This window comes from Trachurus trachurus, assembly GCF_905171665.1.
Source record: "Trachurus trachurus genome assembly, chromosome: 13".
Taxonomy (NCBI): domain Eukaryota; kingdom Metazoa; phylum Chordata; class Actinopteri; order Carangiformes; family Carangidae; genus Trachurus; species Trachurus trachurus.
This window is the reverse complement of record NC_139892.1, coordinates 17,927,850-17,941,149: the sequence shown is the minus strand read 5'-3', so window position 1 is coordinate 17,941,149 and position 13,300 is coordinate 17,927,850. Positions and strand designations below refer to the sequence as shown.

The following is a 13,300-nucleotide window of genomic DNA, read 5'->3' as shown; positions in this document are numbered from 1 at the left end:
AGAGTTATGATGTACACATACATGACTTTTTATTACAGATGAAAAACATTTTTATCACAGAAGACCAAGTAAACCAAATGGCAACTGTATTATTTACAAGGAAAACCGTATATCAAGACTATTTTGCATGATAGACTGCTGAACCTATGGGTAATTGGCCAGATTAACCTCCAAGACCAGTGGACTTAACACTTGATTATGTTATACATGTGATAAAAAAAAAAAATTAACAATTAGGATAAATTACAGAGGTTATATCACAAGCCTGAATCTTACAGCAGAGTCACACTTTTTATTCTGAAATGAAGGCTTATTCTAGTCTCTTTTTTTCTGGGGGTACTGACACTTGAATACCCAATAGTATCAATCATGACAAGTGCACTGTTGGACTGACGCTTAGCAAGGTAGATGGTAACCTTAGCTTCTTTAACTTTCTCCTTGCAATCCATGTCTGGTCTCTGGTCCTCAAAACGAGACATACCGTGTTTGAAATTACCTCTTTTATTTTTCAACGTCTCCTCCTTATCCTCAAATGATTTTCTGCTGCTGTACTGGAGTTGTTACTTCATTAATTGCTGCTGACTGACTGAATTAATGGCTGCTGATGCTGCTGTTGTGGTGGAGAAAAGTCAAATGGTCTGCGGTTCTCATTGTAGCCGTAGAGTTTCCGGAGGGCCACACGGGCTGCTTCTTCCTCAGCTGCCACAAGCGTCTCTCCTGGACCCTGAGCCAGTAGCTTCTTATCACTACATCAACAGACAGGGGAGCACAGGCAAAAAATAAATGAAATTATGCAAATAATACTATTTACCATCACAACTTTGCACTGCAGTGTAATTGTCATGTTACAAATTACGCTGCAGTGTAATTGTAACCTCACTCAATACGTCAGCTCATACTTTATATTAATTTAAAAATCTTCATTTTAGGAAAGCATCCACAATGCACACATACCTGTACAAGCCCACAAAGTATAGTGGCAGAACAGTGCTGGCTCCTGCAGACCTAATGAGGCGAGGCTCTGGCAGAGAGACATTCCTCTTAGTAAGCTCCTCCACCAGTAGTCCCATTGGGTTGACCACTGTCCACATGTCAAAGAGGTCCTTTCCTATCAGCTGAGTGACCAGGAAATCCTACAGAGGGGAAACAAGTTGAAGGTGAGCTCAGGAGGTTGCTGTGGAGACAGCGAGAGTCCTAAGCCAGACGGTGAAGTGTTCATGTCACAGTGCACCAAACATCTTACCCTCAGGAAAAATCCTGCTCTTTCTGCTCCACTGCTCTCCTGTAGAGCTCCAATCACTGCCATGAAGGTGGAATGGAGCACATCATCAGGAATAGGGAATTCTGCACTCATGGTCAGGTCTTCAACACCAAGATTTCTTGCTACATATGTCACTATCGCTGAACTGGTGAGGTGCCCTACTATACTCTCCACTCCCTCGCTCGGCAGGCTCGGGAAGCTGGCCCTGCACCAGTCGGTCAGGAAACTTTTGGTGAAATCAGCACCGTTTGCACCAAGCTGAATATTATCTTTCAGAACAAGAGCAGTGGTTTCAGAGTCCACACCCAGCCCCTGTCTCCTCCCCATCTCTGCCGTCAGGTAACAGGGATTGGTGAAGGCTGTTTTGAGAAGCTCCAAGGAAAGGTTTTCATGGAGACGGATGCTGAACGCCTGAACCTCAGCATGGTAATCCCACTGAGGTTGTTGAGATCTGAAAAAAAAAGGTCACACATGGAGTTAACCAACTTTCTGTGAGGAAAGTTTCTCATACGGATGGTAAGTACTTCTGTTCTGATTGATGATGGTGAGGTATGCATGCATAATGTACCAGTTCAGTAGGACTGGTGCTGAGATTGTTATTCATTGCACCACAAGATAAGAACCAATACTTTGGAACAGGAAAAGCTAATTATATTTATTATTTTATTAACATAGTTGCCAAAACAAATACCACCATTGTAAACGACACACACTACCAGTCAAAAGTTTGGACACACTTTCTCATTCAATGTTTTTTCTTTATTTTTTATTACTTTCTACATTGTAGATTCAAACTGAAGACATCAAAACTATCAAGGAACACATATGGAATTATGTAGTAAACAAAAGGTGTTTTACATGTTAGATTTTTCGAAGTAGCCAATTTTTGCGTTGATGACAGCTTTTTGCACACTTTTGATTCTGTCACCAGCTTCATGAGGTCGTCACCTGGACTGGTTTTCCAACACCATGGGGGAGTTCCTATGGTTGGCTTTTTGCCTTCACTCCGCTGTGGTGCAACTCATCCCAAACCATCTCAACTGGGTATAGGTCAGGTGACAGATAACACTTTGGTGTTTACTACATCCTAACTCCATATGTGTTCCTTCATAGTTTTGGTGTCTTAAATATGAATCTACAAAGTAGAAAGTAATAAAAAACAAATGAATAAAGACCATTGAATGAAAAGGTTATGTCCAAACGTTTGACCTGTAAAGTGTGTGTATAAGGATGGAGGGGAGCCCAGGTTTTCCTCCATCTATGCAAAATATTTCAAAACCGTGCGAGCCACCTACATGCAGCTTAACAACAAACCCACAGTGAAAACCCACTCGATGGTACTGTATTGTCGACTCGCCCGTATCTCACTAACAAACATAAAACACATCAATGGCCTTGAAATGCTCTCCAGTGAACTCCTGTGTTAGCTAACGTCAGTCTCACCGTGGCTTCGGAGGTGGCGGTCCCTCCAGCTTTAACTTCTTTGCCATGAGGTATGTGTACGCCTTCATCCATCGCTTCTTCTCTCTGACTTGTGATAACTGTATATTTCTGCAAACACGCTGGCAGTGAATCCCTAATGTTAGCGCACCACGATTTAGTATGTACCCCGACGCCATGTTGACTCCAGTGACAGCGGATTGCGACCGCTAAATGTGTCCGACGCGGAACAACTGACAACATCCGGCTTGATTGGAACGGTCCTCCCAACGCTGCCCTGCGTTACCATGGTAACAAACATAAACGTTAACTCACGTTAGCTCAACAGCAAGTTGAAAAACTAGCGGCTTGGACACCTAACTAACTAATTAACAGCTATTTAACATCTACAGAGAGAGGAGAGAATAGTTCAGTTTCATTTGCTAATTATTTCGATATATTCATGGCAATGTCAACTGCTGAATACCAAGAGACAATGGAAGATAAAGAGGAAATTCACACGGACGGTGGGGATGCCGAGAGAAGTTCTGTTAAAAACCAAGTGGATGCCACGGTGAAGGATACATCTCAAGCAAACAAGGAAAGAGGCGACAAACTGCAAAACCCACCTCAGAAGGAAACAGTACAGCAGTCAGGGCCGCGAATGACCAAGAAATTCCTGAAGGACCACTGCAAACAGAACAAACTTTACATAACACCCAGTTTGAATGACACACTGTATCTGCATTTCAAAGGTTTCTCCACCATTGAGAACTTAGAGGAGTACACAGGACTGAAGTGTCTCTGGCTGGAAAGCAATGGCCTGGAGCGCATTGAGAACCTGGATGCCCAGACTGATCTGCGCTGCCTGTTTCTTCAGCAGAACCTCATATACAAGCTGGAAAATCTTGAAGATCTGCAAAAACTCTGCACCTTAAATGTCTCCAACAACTACATCCACACCATAGAGAACATCTCCTGCCTTCCTGACCTGAGCACCCTGCAGATCGCCCATAACAAGCTGGAAACTGTGGAGGACATAGAGCACCTGAGTCAGTGTTTGGCCATAAGTGTGCTGGATTTGTCTCACAACCTGCTGAAGGACCCACAGATCCTCACTGCGCTAGAGGCAATGCCAGATCTGCGGGTGCTAAATCTCATGGGGAATGAGGTGGTGAGGAGGATCCCAAACTACAGAAAGACCATGATAGTGCACCTGAAGAATCTGACCTATCTTGATGATCGTCCAGTATTTCCCAAAGACAGGGCATGTGCAGAGGCATGGGCAGTAGGAGGGCTGGAAGGAGAGCGCAAAGAAAGGGAGCAGTGGGAAACACGGGAGAGGAAGAAAATACAGGACAGCTTGGACAGCATGGCAATGATTCGGAAAAAAGCTAAGGAGAGACGACACCTACGGGAGCTACAGGAAAAAGGTGAAAAGATTGCTTAGCTTTTTTTTTTTTTTTAATAACGACTAGATAATACAGTAAATATGGATTTGCATGATTGAAAAGTATTGCCTGTGTGCTTCATTTCAGGGGAGGAAGAAGATTTCACCACTCAATGTGAGGAAAACAACACCGAGGTTTTGACATCATCCCAAGAGGTGAAGATGCAAGCCTTTGTGGAGGACAGCATGGAGGCCCACGAAGAATTCTTGCAGAGTCAGACGGAGCAGGCAAGTCAAGGGCTGCAGAAAGAGCAATTAGAGATGGATGACCAGGACCAATCACAGATGGAGCAGCTTGTGAGAGAAGAGAAAGGAGTGAATCCAGAAGAGTCAGCGCAAGAGCTGGAAAGTATCGCTCCAAAGATGTTGGACACTGAGAAAACTGAAGATAAACAACAGCAAAACAAGTCGGGAGGTGTAATCAAGGTGATGAGAAATAAAGCAGAGGGAGAGCAGGCAAACATGAGTGAGCAGTGTGAGAAGAAACAGCCTCCCCCTGTCAAGGCAGCACCTCCTAAAACAGATGTGGTCGTTCCAACATGTGGTCCTGGACCACTGGTTACAGAGCTGGATGATGTAGAACAGCTGGAAACCATTCACCTTCCACTGCATCGCTCACTCCATATTGATGACCTGCCTGATTTGGAGGATGTGGACACAGAAGACTTCACTTCGGCGTTCTCTTCTCAGCAGGTGTTCAGACCAAAAATAGAGGTTATATCAGGAAGCAGTGATGAAGATGAGCCGACTGGGAACCAGAGTGAGACCATTCCTTCTCCAAGTCCAGACAAAAGCTCTTTGTTCACTCAAGTCTCTAGCAGTTCTTCATCACTCCTGTATCCAGGGGATTGGGACTCTCTTGAGCCACTGATATTTGAACCAGTGGGAAAGTCAAAGACAAACCAAACCTCATCTCCACCACGCTGCCTGATTGAGGAGCTGGACTGATGTATTTAAGTTTGTAACAACAGTCTCACATTACATGGCTTAAAATTGGATATTCTATTGCCTATGTGAGACAATGGAAAGAGTGCATTTTATTTTAAAAATGAATATAACGTTTTGGAAAGATACACATCATATGGTTATTAATTCTTTGCATATTTGTGTTAAAGGAGCCAGATATTTTTGTTTTTGTGGTTCATTATAAGACAGTGAACTCATAATAAATCTTTGTTGATCTGGTCTGAATTCTCCCATGTTTTCTTTAGTTGCAACAATAGCTTTATGCCAAATGTTAATGTCTATTATTTTAAATCATACACTGGCTTTCTGTGAGTTGGAGTGCAAAAAAAAAGACAACCTACATTAATAGTCTATTATTTATTCATTTGTATATCATTTCATCTATGTAAAGTGAAATGTCAGCATTAAGGAAAAATGATTTTAAAAACAAATCCACCTGTGTAAATAAACCCCCCCCAAAAAGTTCAATTTCAGATGCTACCAGGCTAAAAGTGAGAGAGGTACCATTATGTTCTTCACATAGCTGCAACATTATAGTAATGTGTGCATTTTTCACATAAGGCTTCAATAAAAGTACAGGACAAGTCGTCATGCGACATCATTCTATTACATTTCCCAGTACATGTCACGTATTACTCTCTCCACATTAAATAGTCAAAATGTTACTTCTCCTCATTGCAGCTTCATCTTCCCCATCCTGATAAACTATGTTGTATATTAGCTCTGGTGAGTTCTTTCCAAAGCTTTGTGTGACAGGAACAAATATTTACAACAAGTCATGCTTAGCATTTAGCAAGAGGGTTTCTAATAAAAACAAAGTATGAGAAAACAGAATAAACAGAATAAGAGTGGAGTAAAAAAATAAAACTGTACATGTATTAAATAAACAAAATCAAAAATATCAGCCCTGTGTGTTAACAGGCCTTGTACACATGCGTCAAGGTCTTCCCCACACAGGGCTGGAGTGCAGCGAGTAGCAAACATTTGACACAGAATGAGGGACAGTGCGTTCTCCTGTCATGGTGATGGCAGAAATAAAGGCCGGCTCTAACGTCGCAACCACACCCAAGTGTTGATGAGCCAGAAAGCTACAGTGACTGAGTACATGATCATCTCTCGCTTTGCTCGCTCCTTGTTCTCCTCCTCCAAATGTTGGAGTCTCCGATTTAACTTGATGAGCTATGGAAAAAAAATCACAGAAAGTTTTTTTTCTCAGTCACGAGGTTCCACGATAAAGTCACGTTGTTCATGTTGTCATCATGTTGTTTAAGAACTAACCTGACGTCGCAGAGTTGTCGCGTCAACCACGGTCATGTCATCAGGCCCTCCCTCCAGCGTGGCTTCATACGTTGATAAGACAAGCCTTGAGAAGAGAACACCCACTTTGAGTTTGACATGATCCAAACGGTCAGGACGGAGCATGAGTTTCACACAGTATGTTAACAATTGCAACATGATTTTATTCAAAGACTGTTTTTTTTTTGTACCTTCTATCTTGATGCAAAATGAGAATGTGAGATAAGAAAAGATGAGGAAACGAAAAGGGAACAGAATTAAGAAGATTCCAGGTGAGGTTACCTGGATTCATGCAGGGGGTTGGAGCTTGAAGCCGACCCCCCTCGCAGAGATGGTTTGCTGAAGAGGTGGGGAAAGACAGGATTGGGAGAAGGGAGAATAAGAGAGACAGAAACACACATGGTACAGTGTTGCCTATATGCAGACACAATACCCTCTACCTTCCTGCATATCCTTCAAATAGCAACATTTTTTGCATTTTCCAGAAAAACTGTATTTTTTCCTTATTCAACACAGGTGCTACTAAATTATTTTTTTTAATGATCCTTCAATGGTAAAAAAGATGAGATGTTTGATTGATTTTGTAAATTACATTTCTGCAGTGCGCAGAGAGTATGAAGAGCATACACATCTGCGAGTAACACTTTGTAGACTTTCCTTTTTGCTTTCACCTCATCCAGTCCTCAGGAAGGCAAACAGTCAAAAGTTCAAACTGTTGCAAAACTCTGAGGAATGTGTGTACGAGCATTTTATGATCCTTGCTGCTCAGTAATGAAGTTGTGCTCTGTACACTCACAGCTTCTCCTGACCCATGAGCACCTGTGATGTTTGGAGTAAACATGGCATGCTGTCAGGACCGGATCCTTTTATATGGGATCCTTTTTGGTGCAGCCATCACTGCATCTTTTGTATTTCTAATGATGATACAACACACAAATTACCTCCAGTGTTTAAAACTAAATAAAACAAGTTTGACAAGGCCTAACGCACCTTAAACACTTCAGTCCTCCTGTAGTGATTATTATTTTATAACACACCAATGACCTGAACCAACACCCAGTTTAGAAAGACGGAGAAAAAACATAGCTACAACCCTTTTCAATAAAACATGCCGTATTAATACTGTTACTGAGAGTTAGAACCAGGCAGTTAGAAACTATCAAATAATGATTGGGACTATCACACAAATAATCCAAGGCTTCCAACATAATTAAGGGGCAAACAACATTTCAGATACACCACTGACACCACTCATCTTCTTCTCTGACTGATGTCTAGTCAGCCAAATTTCCTCCATTTTTTTTTTTAATAAAGAAATGACCAGATGATAGCAAGGTCACCTGCGAGGGTTTTCATCCAAGACCTCCAGGACCTGCTGGTAGGCCCGACGTGTGGTGGACTGGAGGAAAGATAGAACACCACTAGCGCTGTACAGGTTGTGCTCTTCCTCAGTCTCGGTGAGAGTGGGGCAAGGGTGGACAGTGGCTGGGGGGGGCGCGGTCGCACTGCTCAGTGCCCACCATTAAGAGCAGCCAATTCAGAGACAAAGGGAAGACAAAAGAGGAAAGAGGGGAAGGAAGGAGGAAAGGGAGAGAAATAAGGAAAAGAAACTGTCCTCAACTTCACTGTCTGTGTAAAATTGCCACTGAGACAAAGTAAATAAAAGTAATTGCATTCATAGCTTCAGATTTCACCAGTCCAACCACTTACAGGGCTTTGCTCACATAAATACACCCAACAAAAACAGAAATGGAAAAGGAAATATGAATGAAAAGCATCCGCAAAGCATTGAAAAGTAATCAGGACATGAAAAGATTTTTTTTGCCCCATAATTATATAATTGTTAGTCCAGGTAAGTAAGTAGTTTTCTAAATGTTAAATCAAACAATAAAGCTACAGAGTACATAAAGTGTAAAATAGGACTGTATTCAAATAAGCAAAGCTAACAGACATACACTTGACACCAGAACAGATTTCTATTAAAACATTATAACATGTATAGCACACATTGATTTTCCTCCAGTGTTTCTGAGGAGTGTGGTCTTTAAGTGTGTTTATATGCTAATTTTTTTTTTTTTTTGCACTAATCCTGAACTAATTTAGTACATTTTAAAATCTGAAAATGATCAAATCAAAATGGCATGTACATATCAGTTGTTTAAAGTGATTAGTTGATGGATTAGTGGCAGTGACAACAGATAAAGTCTGCCTTAACACTGAAAGCTGCAAAATGTCTCACAACAAACAGCATGGACAACATCACAGAGACAAGACATAGAGCACAGAATGAAAAGAAAGATGCAACATGCTAGCGCACACGTAGAAGATAAGATGGAGCTAGCACAAGGCTAATAATGGTATATCCAGGCCAATACTCACGCTGAATCATTTCTCATCATCTGACGGCTATGAGAGACAGCTGCATTCTCACTGGCTGAACGTTCCCGCCGCACTCGGCCTTGGGGCTGTAACTAGAGGGTAAACAGACAACTGATTTATTCAGGCTATGGATAACTGCAAAGAAATCATTAGTCAAAAATCTAATTAGTGGCTTTTGTATAGCCTCCTTACATAACATACATACAATTTATTTATTTGGGAATACATGCAGATAAATCCAGGGTATCAATTTGACTCATCTGCAACTTCAACTCAGGGGGAATGTTATCTGACAGCTAGATTTCCAGCCATCAGAAACTGATCTGAATTAATTGAACTGACCTATGATGTTACTTGCATAATCAACTCAGGTTATCTGGCAGCTAGATTTCTTGATTAATATAACACTTTTATTACAGACCACCTCTTCGGTATCTGCAGCTGCCCGCTGCTCCTCCTCCATGAAGTCCAGGGGTCTCTCAGCAAGGGTCAGGACTCTGGGTGGAGTCTTCAGTGATAGGGCTTCTAATGGTGTTGATTGGATCAGGTCCAGGTCCCTGGGCCTGGAGAACTGGGAGTCACTGCTGTCTCCTGGCAGAGAGAGGAGTGGATAATGACAAACTCACATTCTCTACTTGACTTGAGTTTTTTTTTCTTCAAGTTTTACTCTTAACTGACACAATAATAATGTCCTTCCTTTGACAGGAAGGAAAGGTCACTCATGAAATGGCCTCTAGGAGCAGGACAAAGTCCCGAGCCACTGATAGAGGGATATCTAGTATCTGTCAACAGCTGTATCAAAGCCACATAATAGTAAAATCACAGTCAGCTGACAGGAATCAATGACAGGCAGGGTGTATGTCTGATAACATACTGTCAAGTAATTATTTTTTAACCAGCGTACCAACCTGAAATCACAATTCTCTCTGGAACTTGCATAAGGACGCTGCGGGGGACCTCCTGAGATCCAGCGTTAGGGTCCTCATGGGCTTGAGGGGCGACTTTGAGCATCTCAGGGATGCGCATCCTCTGACTGATACCCTCGGTGTACTCCAGCTCATAGTGGATGCGGTTCATCTCGGCAATCTCTGCCGTAGGTGAGGGGAATGCTGCTCCGTTCATTTGGCTGTGTGAAATAATATGATCAGACAATACAGACATGAACAGTTGGGCACAACAACAACAACGAGCAGAAAACAACCCAACATGAAAGATACTCGAGTTTGTGATTGCATTTTCCCAAACTCATTGCCGGCTTATCTTTTTGTGCAATTTATATCAATTGTGGCCATAAAACAATCCAACATGAGAGATTTGTGTTCTAATAGTTTCATTTTCACATTTGATGAGCTTGTTGTACAGCATTCCCTCTCTAGCTGACTGAAATCGCAGTCACTATATTCACAGAAATATTGGCACAGCTGATGAGCTTGGAAGAGATGAAAAAGAGGGAAAACACATCATATGACACAATCATATGATAACTAAGTGTCTTCTGACGAAGGGACACAAAGAGAGGCTACATGCAGCAGTGAGGTATTGACTGCAGCAGATAAGAGCTGCTACAGTAGACCAGAGCCTTTCTTCTTTAATGCCGTAAATTCACCAATGATTGTAACAGTTTCTAAACTACTACTACCTCTGTGTTTTCAATAAATGCCAGGAGATCTTTAAAAAATGCAGAAGCTGGCCTTAGTTTTGTTTAGACAACACACTAGCGCCATTACAAGCTAGCGCGCTAGCTTCGGTTTCTTACCGTGTGTTTGGTTGCTAAGGGCAGCGACTTCTCCAGAGAATATCTATCAGATCCCAAAGGGGGAATAACAACGTCCAAGTTCCCTCCGACTGGCACGGCTAAGTGGATGTGTAACAGATGATGTAGCTGTCAAGCATCGCCTTGTGTTGATGTGAGAGAGGAGACACCTCTCTTCTTCCTCTGTCGCTTCACCAATCAGGAAGTACCGACAGCCAGGGGGAAGTGACGTCACCACCACCGAGCGCTGAAATTAAAAGCAGAAACATGAGACATGCAGATGGATATTTCATCAGGGTTATTTGTTTCCCAGCTCTTCCTCTTGAAAAATAATTCAATACAATTGACATACGATGTACGCACCCTTTTTTTTAAATTGTATTTTGTTGTATTTTACTGTCTTGTTTTTCATGTCTCATAAATATAGCTAGACTATAGCCTGTTTAAAATTCTTAATACAAAATTATATTTGTTTTATGTTTACTTAGGCTATTCATCTGACATTTAGGTCTAAATTTCTCTGGGTGGGTTTAAAAACGTCTTAATCTAACGAACATTTAATGTAAATTACATCATAAAAAATGTCAACATTACAATAAGGTATTGGCTACTGGGTATTACATTGTGCAAATAAAACAGCATATATTCAACAAAATAATTTAATAGATTGTTTGTATTTCAATTGTGCCTACTGGATTGCATTATACATTTAAATGTGTTTCTTGTTTGTATTTTTCTCATTTTCATGAACAAGGTGGACAGGAGTTCACTTCAGTATAAATTTGTCAGTAGCCTACTTTCTTCCACTTATTCAAATTAGGCTACTGTGAAAGCATGACTGGCTGTGTTATAGGTTAATAGTGAGCACACAGGTTCGAGTCGCCGGGGGTTTAGGGAGCTGGCCCCTCAGTGATTGTGGGTGGTGCGTTTACTCGGAGCCTTTCAAAGACAAGTCTTCCCTGCGATTAACCGGTGAACGGGGAATCACGTCTGGATCTCCGCAGATATCCCTTCAAGACAATCATGAACATTTGAGTCATGTCGAAAGACGAAGGTCCATAAATAGCAGGATGCTCTTCATGTGAGGCTGCGCCGATTGACTACTTCTCTCCGTGTCTGTAACCGGCTGAAATTATGTTCCCATATATTTTCATTTTGTGCATGATATCACTCAGCACCACGCACGTCGCATCGTCATTGGAGTTGCAACCTGGCATGTAAGTAAGGTGTTTTTTTTTTTAAATCGTTTTCTCACATTGTACTCATTTGTTTTTATTAAGCAGTCAGGTGAATGAGTGAGGGAGGGTTAGCCTACTCTCTCACTTTTACAGGCTTTTAAATAATAAGCCACAAGCAACGTGACTCAATCTACATTTAGAAATATATTTACAGTCCAAGTTGTGCATGTAATTCTTTTTTTTTTGTCTCTATAGCGTAACTGTTACCTTACATCTCAGTCTGTTCAGTGCCCACCAGGAGTCGCTCTTTCAGGTCCCCCATGAGGATATGCATTTTATAGCACTGGTGTAACGTGCTTCTGCATAATCCTTTCCTGTCCTGTCTTGTGTTTTTAACTGGACCCAGAGTCTGTACTAATAAATTATCTATCTATCTATCTATCTATCTATCTATCTATCTATCTATCTATCTATCTATCTATCTATCTATCTATCATAATAGCCTCTCATGGATTTTTTTTTTTCATTGTAGCCTGTTACTCTACCAGAGGTTTCTAAGTGTAAATAGACTTGTGCTGGACAGGATTGGAGAAATCATTTTCATTAACAGATATGTCAAATACTTTCTCTAATTAACATCAGGCTGCTCTGTATTGAAGCCAGATGGTTTGTGTGGAGGAGGACACCTCTGAATAGTTTACCTGCACTGACAACACGCATGCAGGTTAATTATGACAGAGCCCTATACAGTACAACCTTCCATTTTCTTTAATGAACATGCACCCCATAGGATATCACTGCATGCATGCACATTACCATGCAAAACAACTCTGGGGAACAAATGTGAATTTCCTGTGGAATTTCATTGGTTGTTTATTGGGTGCTGTAGTACCAAACAGGAAGCTGCAAAATTGCCTGACAAACACTGACTAAATGAGATGATGTTTATGCATCTGAACATGTTTAGAACATTTTGAAGTTCATGTCTCATGCAAAAGCTCTGCAGGAGGCTTAGACCACTAACTCTGTCAACTACCCATAGGAATAAAATACTCTAATACCAGTTGTGCACCCCCCCCCCCCATGTATTACTACTGATTTTTGAAGTCTAGTGGATTATTTTTCTTTTTCTTTTTCAATGCGCAGGCCAAATGTTTGTGCTGACCAGGAGATGTCCATGTTGGGGGCACGTCAGCCTTGTGTCCAGGCTTTTACCCGCATGGTCAAGGTGTGGAAACAGGGCTGCAACAACCACAGATGGTGTATGGGCTATGAGAGGAGGTAAGTTTAGATCATATTATCACCTCATGACACTTATCTAAATAGACAGAGATTTATTTAGGTAAGGAGTTCATCATTATGTCATTCATAAGTCATCATGTGGTGAGTAGTGATGGAGTGTTTTACACATCAGGCCTGTGCACAAACTTACTGTAGTTTTCCTTGTCAAATACATTTGTGTGTGCCATCTGTAAGTTAGGGTCTTTTTGTGGATAAAGGATGGATCAAGTGCCAGGACGCAACCCTTTTTTATTTGCCTGTTCACTGAGATAACAGCTTTGATTTACTTGCCAGCAATAGAGGAAATGTGCAGCTCT

General features: G+C 41.5%; 4 protein-coding genes across 6 annotated transcripts in view; 2 read left to right on the top strand and 2 right to left on the bottom strand.

The window, feature by feature from the left end:
* Positions 1 to 48: 48 nt before the first annotated feature.
* mrpl44 (mitochondrial ribosomal protein L44) lies at positions 49 to 2,886 on the bottom strand. The gene is made up of 4 exons (XM_083984583.1): positions 2,705 to 2,886; positions 1,244 to 1,712; positions 955 to 1,133; positions 49 to 746 (listed from the first exon to the last, which is right to left on the bottom strand). Exons 1-4 carry the CDS (start codon positions 2,878 to 2,880, stop codon positions 569 to 571), a joined length of 1,002 nt encoding a protein of 333 aa, XP_083840709.1. The 5' UTR covers positions 2,881 to 2,886; the 3' UTR covers positions 49 to 568.
* Positions 2,887 to 3,176: 290 nt separating this feature from the next.
* Positions 3,177 to 5,078, top strand: dnaaf1 (dynein axonemal assembly factor 1; the record flags this gene model as incomplete). The annotated part of the gene is made up of 2 exons (XM_083985622.1): positions 3,177 to 4,113; positions 4,219 to 5,078. The coding sequence occupies 2 exons, from the start codon at positions 3,177 to 3,179 to the stop codon at positions 5,076 to 5,078; spliced, it is 1,797 nt and encodes a 598-aa protein (XP_083841748.1).
* A 402-nt stretch (positions 5,079 to 5,480) lies between these two features.
* On the bottom strand, positions 5,481 to 10,718 carry mffa (mitochondrial fission factor a). Of its 3 annotated transcripts, none has more exons than XM_083984571.1 (8): positions 10,528 to 10,718; positions 9,680 to 9,897; positions 9,193 to 9,362; positions 8,772 to 8,863; positions 7,733 to 7,897; positions 6,675 to 6,731; positions 6,375 to 6,459; positions 5,481 to 6,275 (listed from the first exon to the last, which is right to left on the bottom strand). In XM_083984571.1, the coding sequence occupies exons 2-8, from the start codon at positions 9,891 to 9,893 to the stop codon at positions 6,144 to 6,146; spliced, it is 915 nt and encodes a 304-aa protein (XP_083840697.1). In that variant the 5' UTR covers positions 9,894 to 9,897; positions 10,528 to 10,718; the 3' UTR covers positions 5,481 to 6,143. The 3 variants fall into 3 exon arrangements, with proteins under 3 accessions (XP_083840697.1, XP_083840698.1, XP_083840699.1); XM_083984572.1 differs by having other exon boundaries at positions 9,196 to 9,362; XM_083984573.1 differs by lacking the exon at positions 7,733 to 7,897.
* Positions 10,719 to 11,658: 940 nt separating this feature from the next.
* The window catches only part of egfem1 (EGF-like and EMI domain containing 1), a gene marked incomplete at both ends in the record, with an annotated part of 55,084 nt that continues 53,442 nt past the window's right edge, over positions 11,659 to 13,300 (top strand). Inside the window, 2 exons of the mRNA XM_083985258.1 lie at positions 11,659 to 11,741; positions 12,849 to 12,983. Coding sequence (XP_083841384.1) covers positions 11,659 to 11,741; positions 12,849 to 12,983 — 218 coding nt within the window. The remainder of the gene's footprint in view (positions 11,742 to 12,848; positions 12,984 to 13,300) is intronic.

Bases quoted from the DNA above. Each gene is read 5' to 3' on its own strand.
- mffa (XM_083984571.1), bottom strand. From the start codon at position 9,893: ATGAACGGAGCAGCATTCCCCTCACCTACGGCAGAGATTGCCGAGATG. The intron at 7,898-8,771 runs GTGAGTATTGGC...GGCACTGAGCAG, and splicing joins ATGATGAGAAATGATTCAGC to TGCGACCGCGCCCCCCCCAG. The intron at 6,460-6,674 runs GTAACCTCACCT...TCTCTTCTCAAG, and splicing joins AACCCCCTGCATGAATCCAG to GCTTGTCTTATCAACGTATG.
- mrpl44 (XM_083984583.1), bottom strand. From the start codon at position 2,880: ATGGCGTCGGGGTACATACTAAATCGTGGTGCGCTAACATTAGGGATT. The intron at 1,713-2,704 runs GTGAGACTGACG...TTTTTTTTTCAG, and splicing joins CCGCCACCTCCGAAGCCACG to ATCTCAACAACCTCAGTGGG. The intron at 1,134-1,243 runs GTAAGATGTTTG...TCCCCTCTGTAG, and splicing joins GAGCAGGATTTTTCCTGAGG to GATTTCCTGGTCACTCAGCT.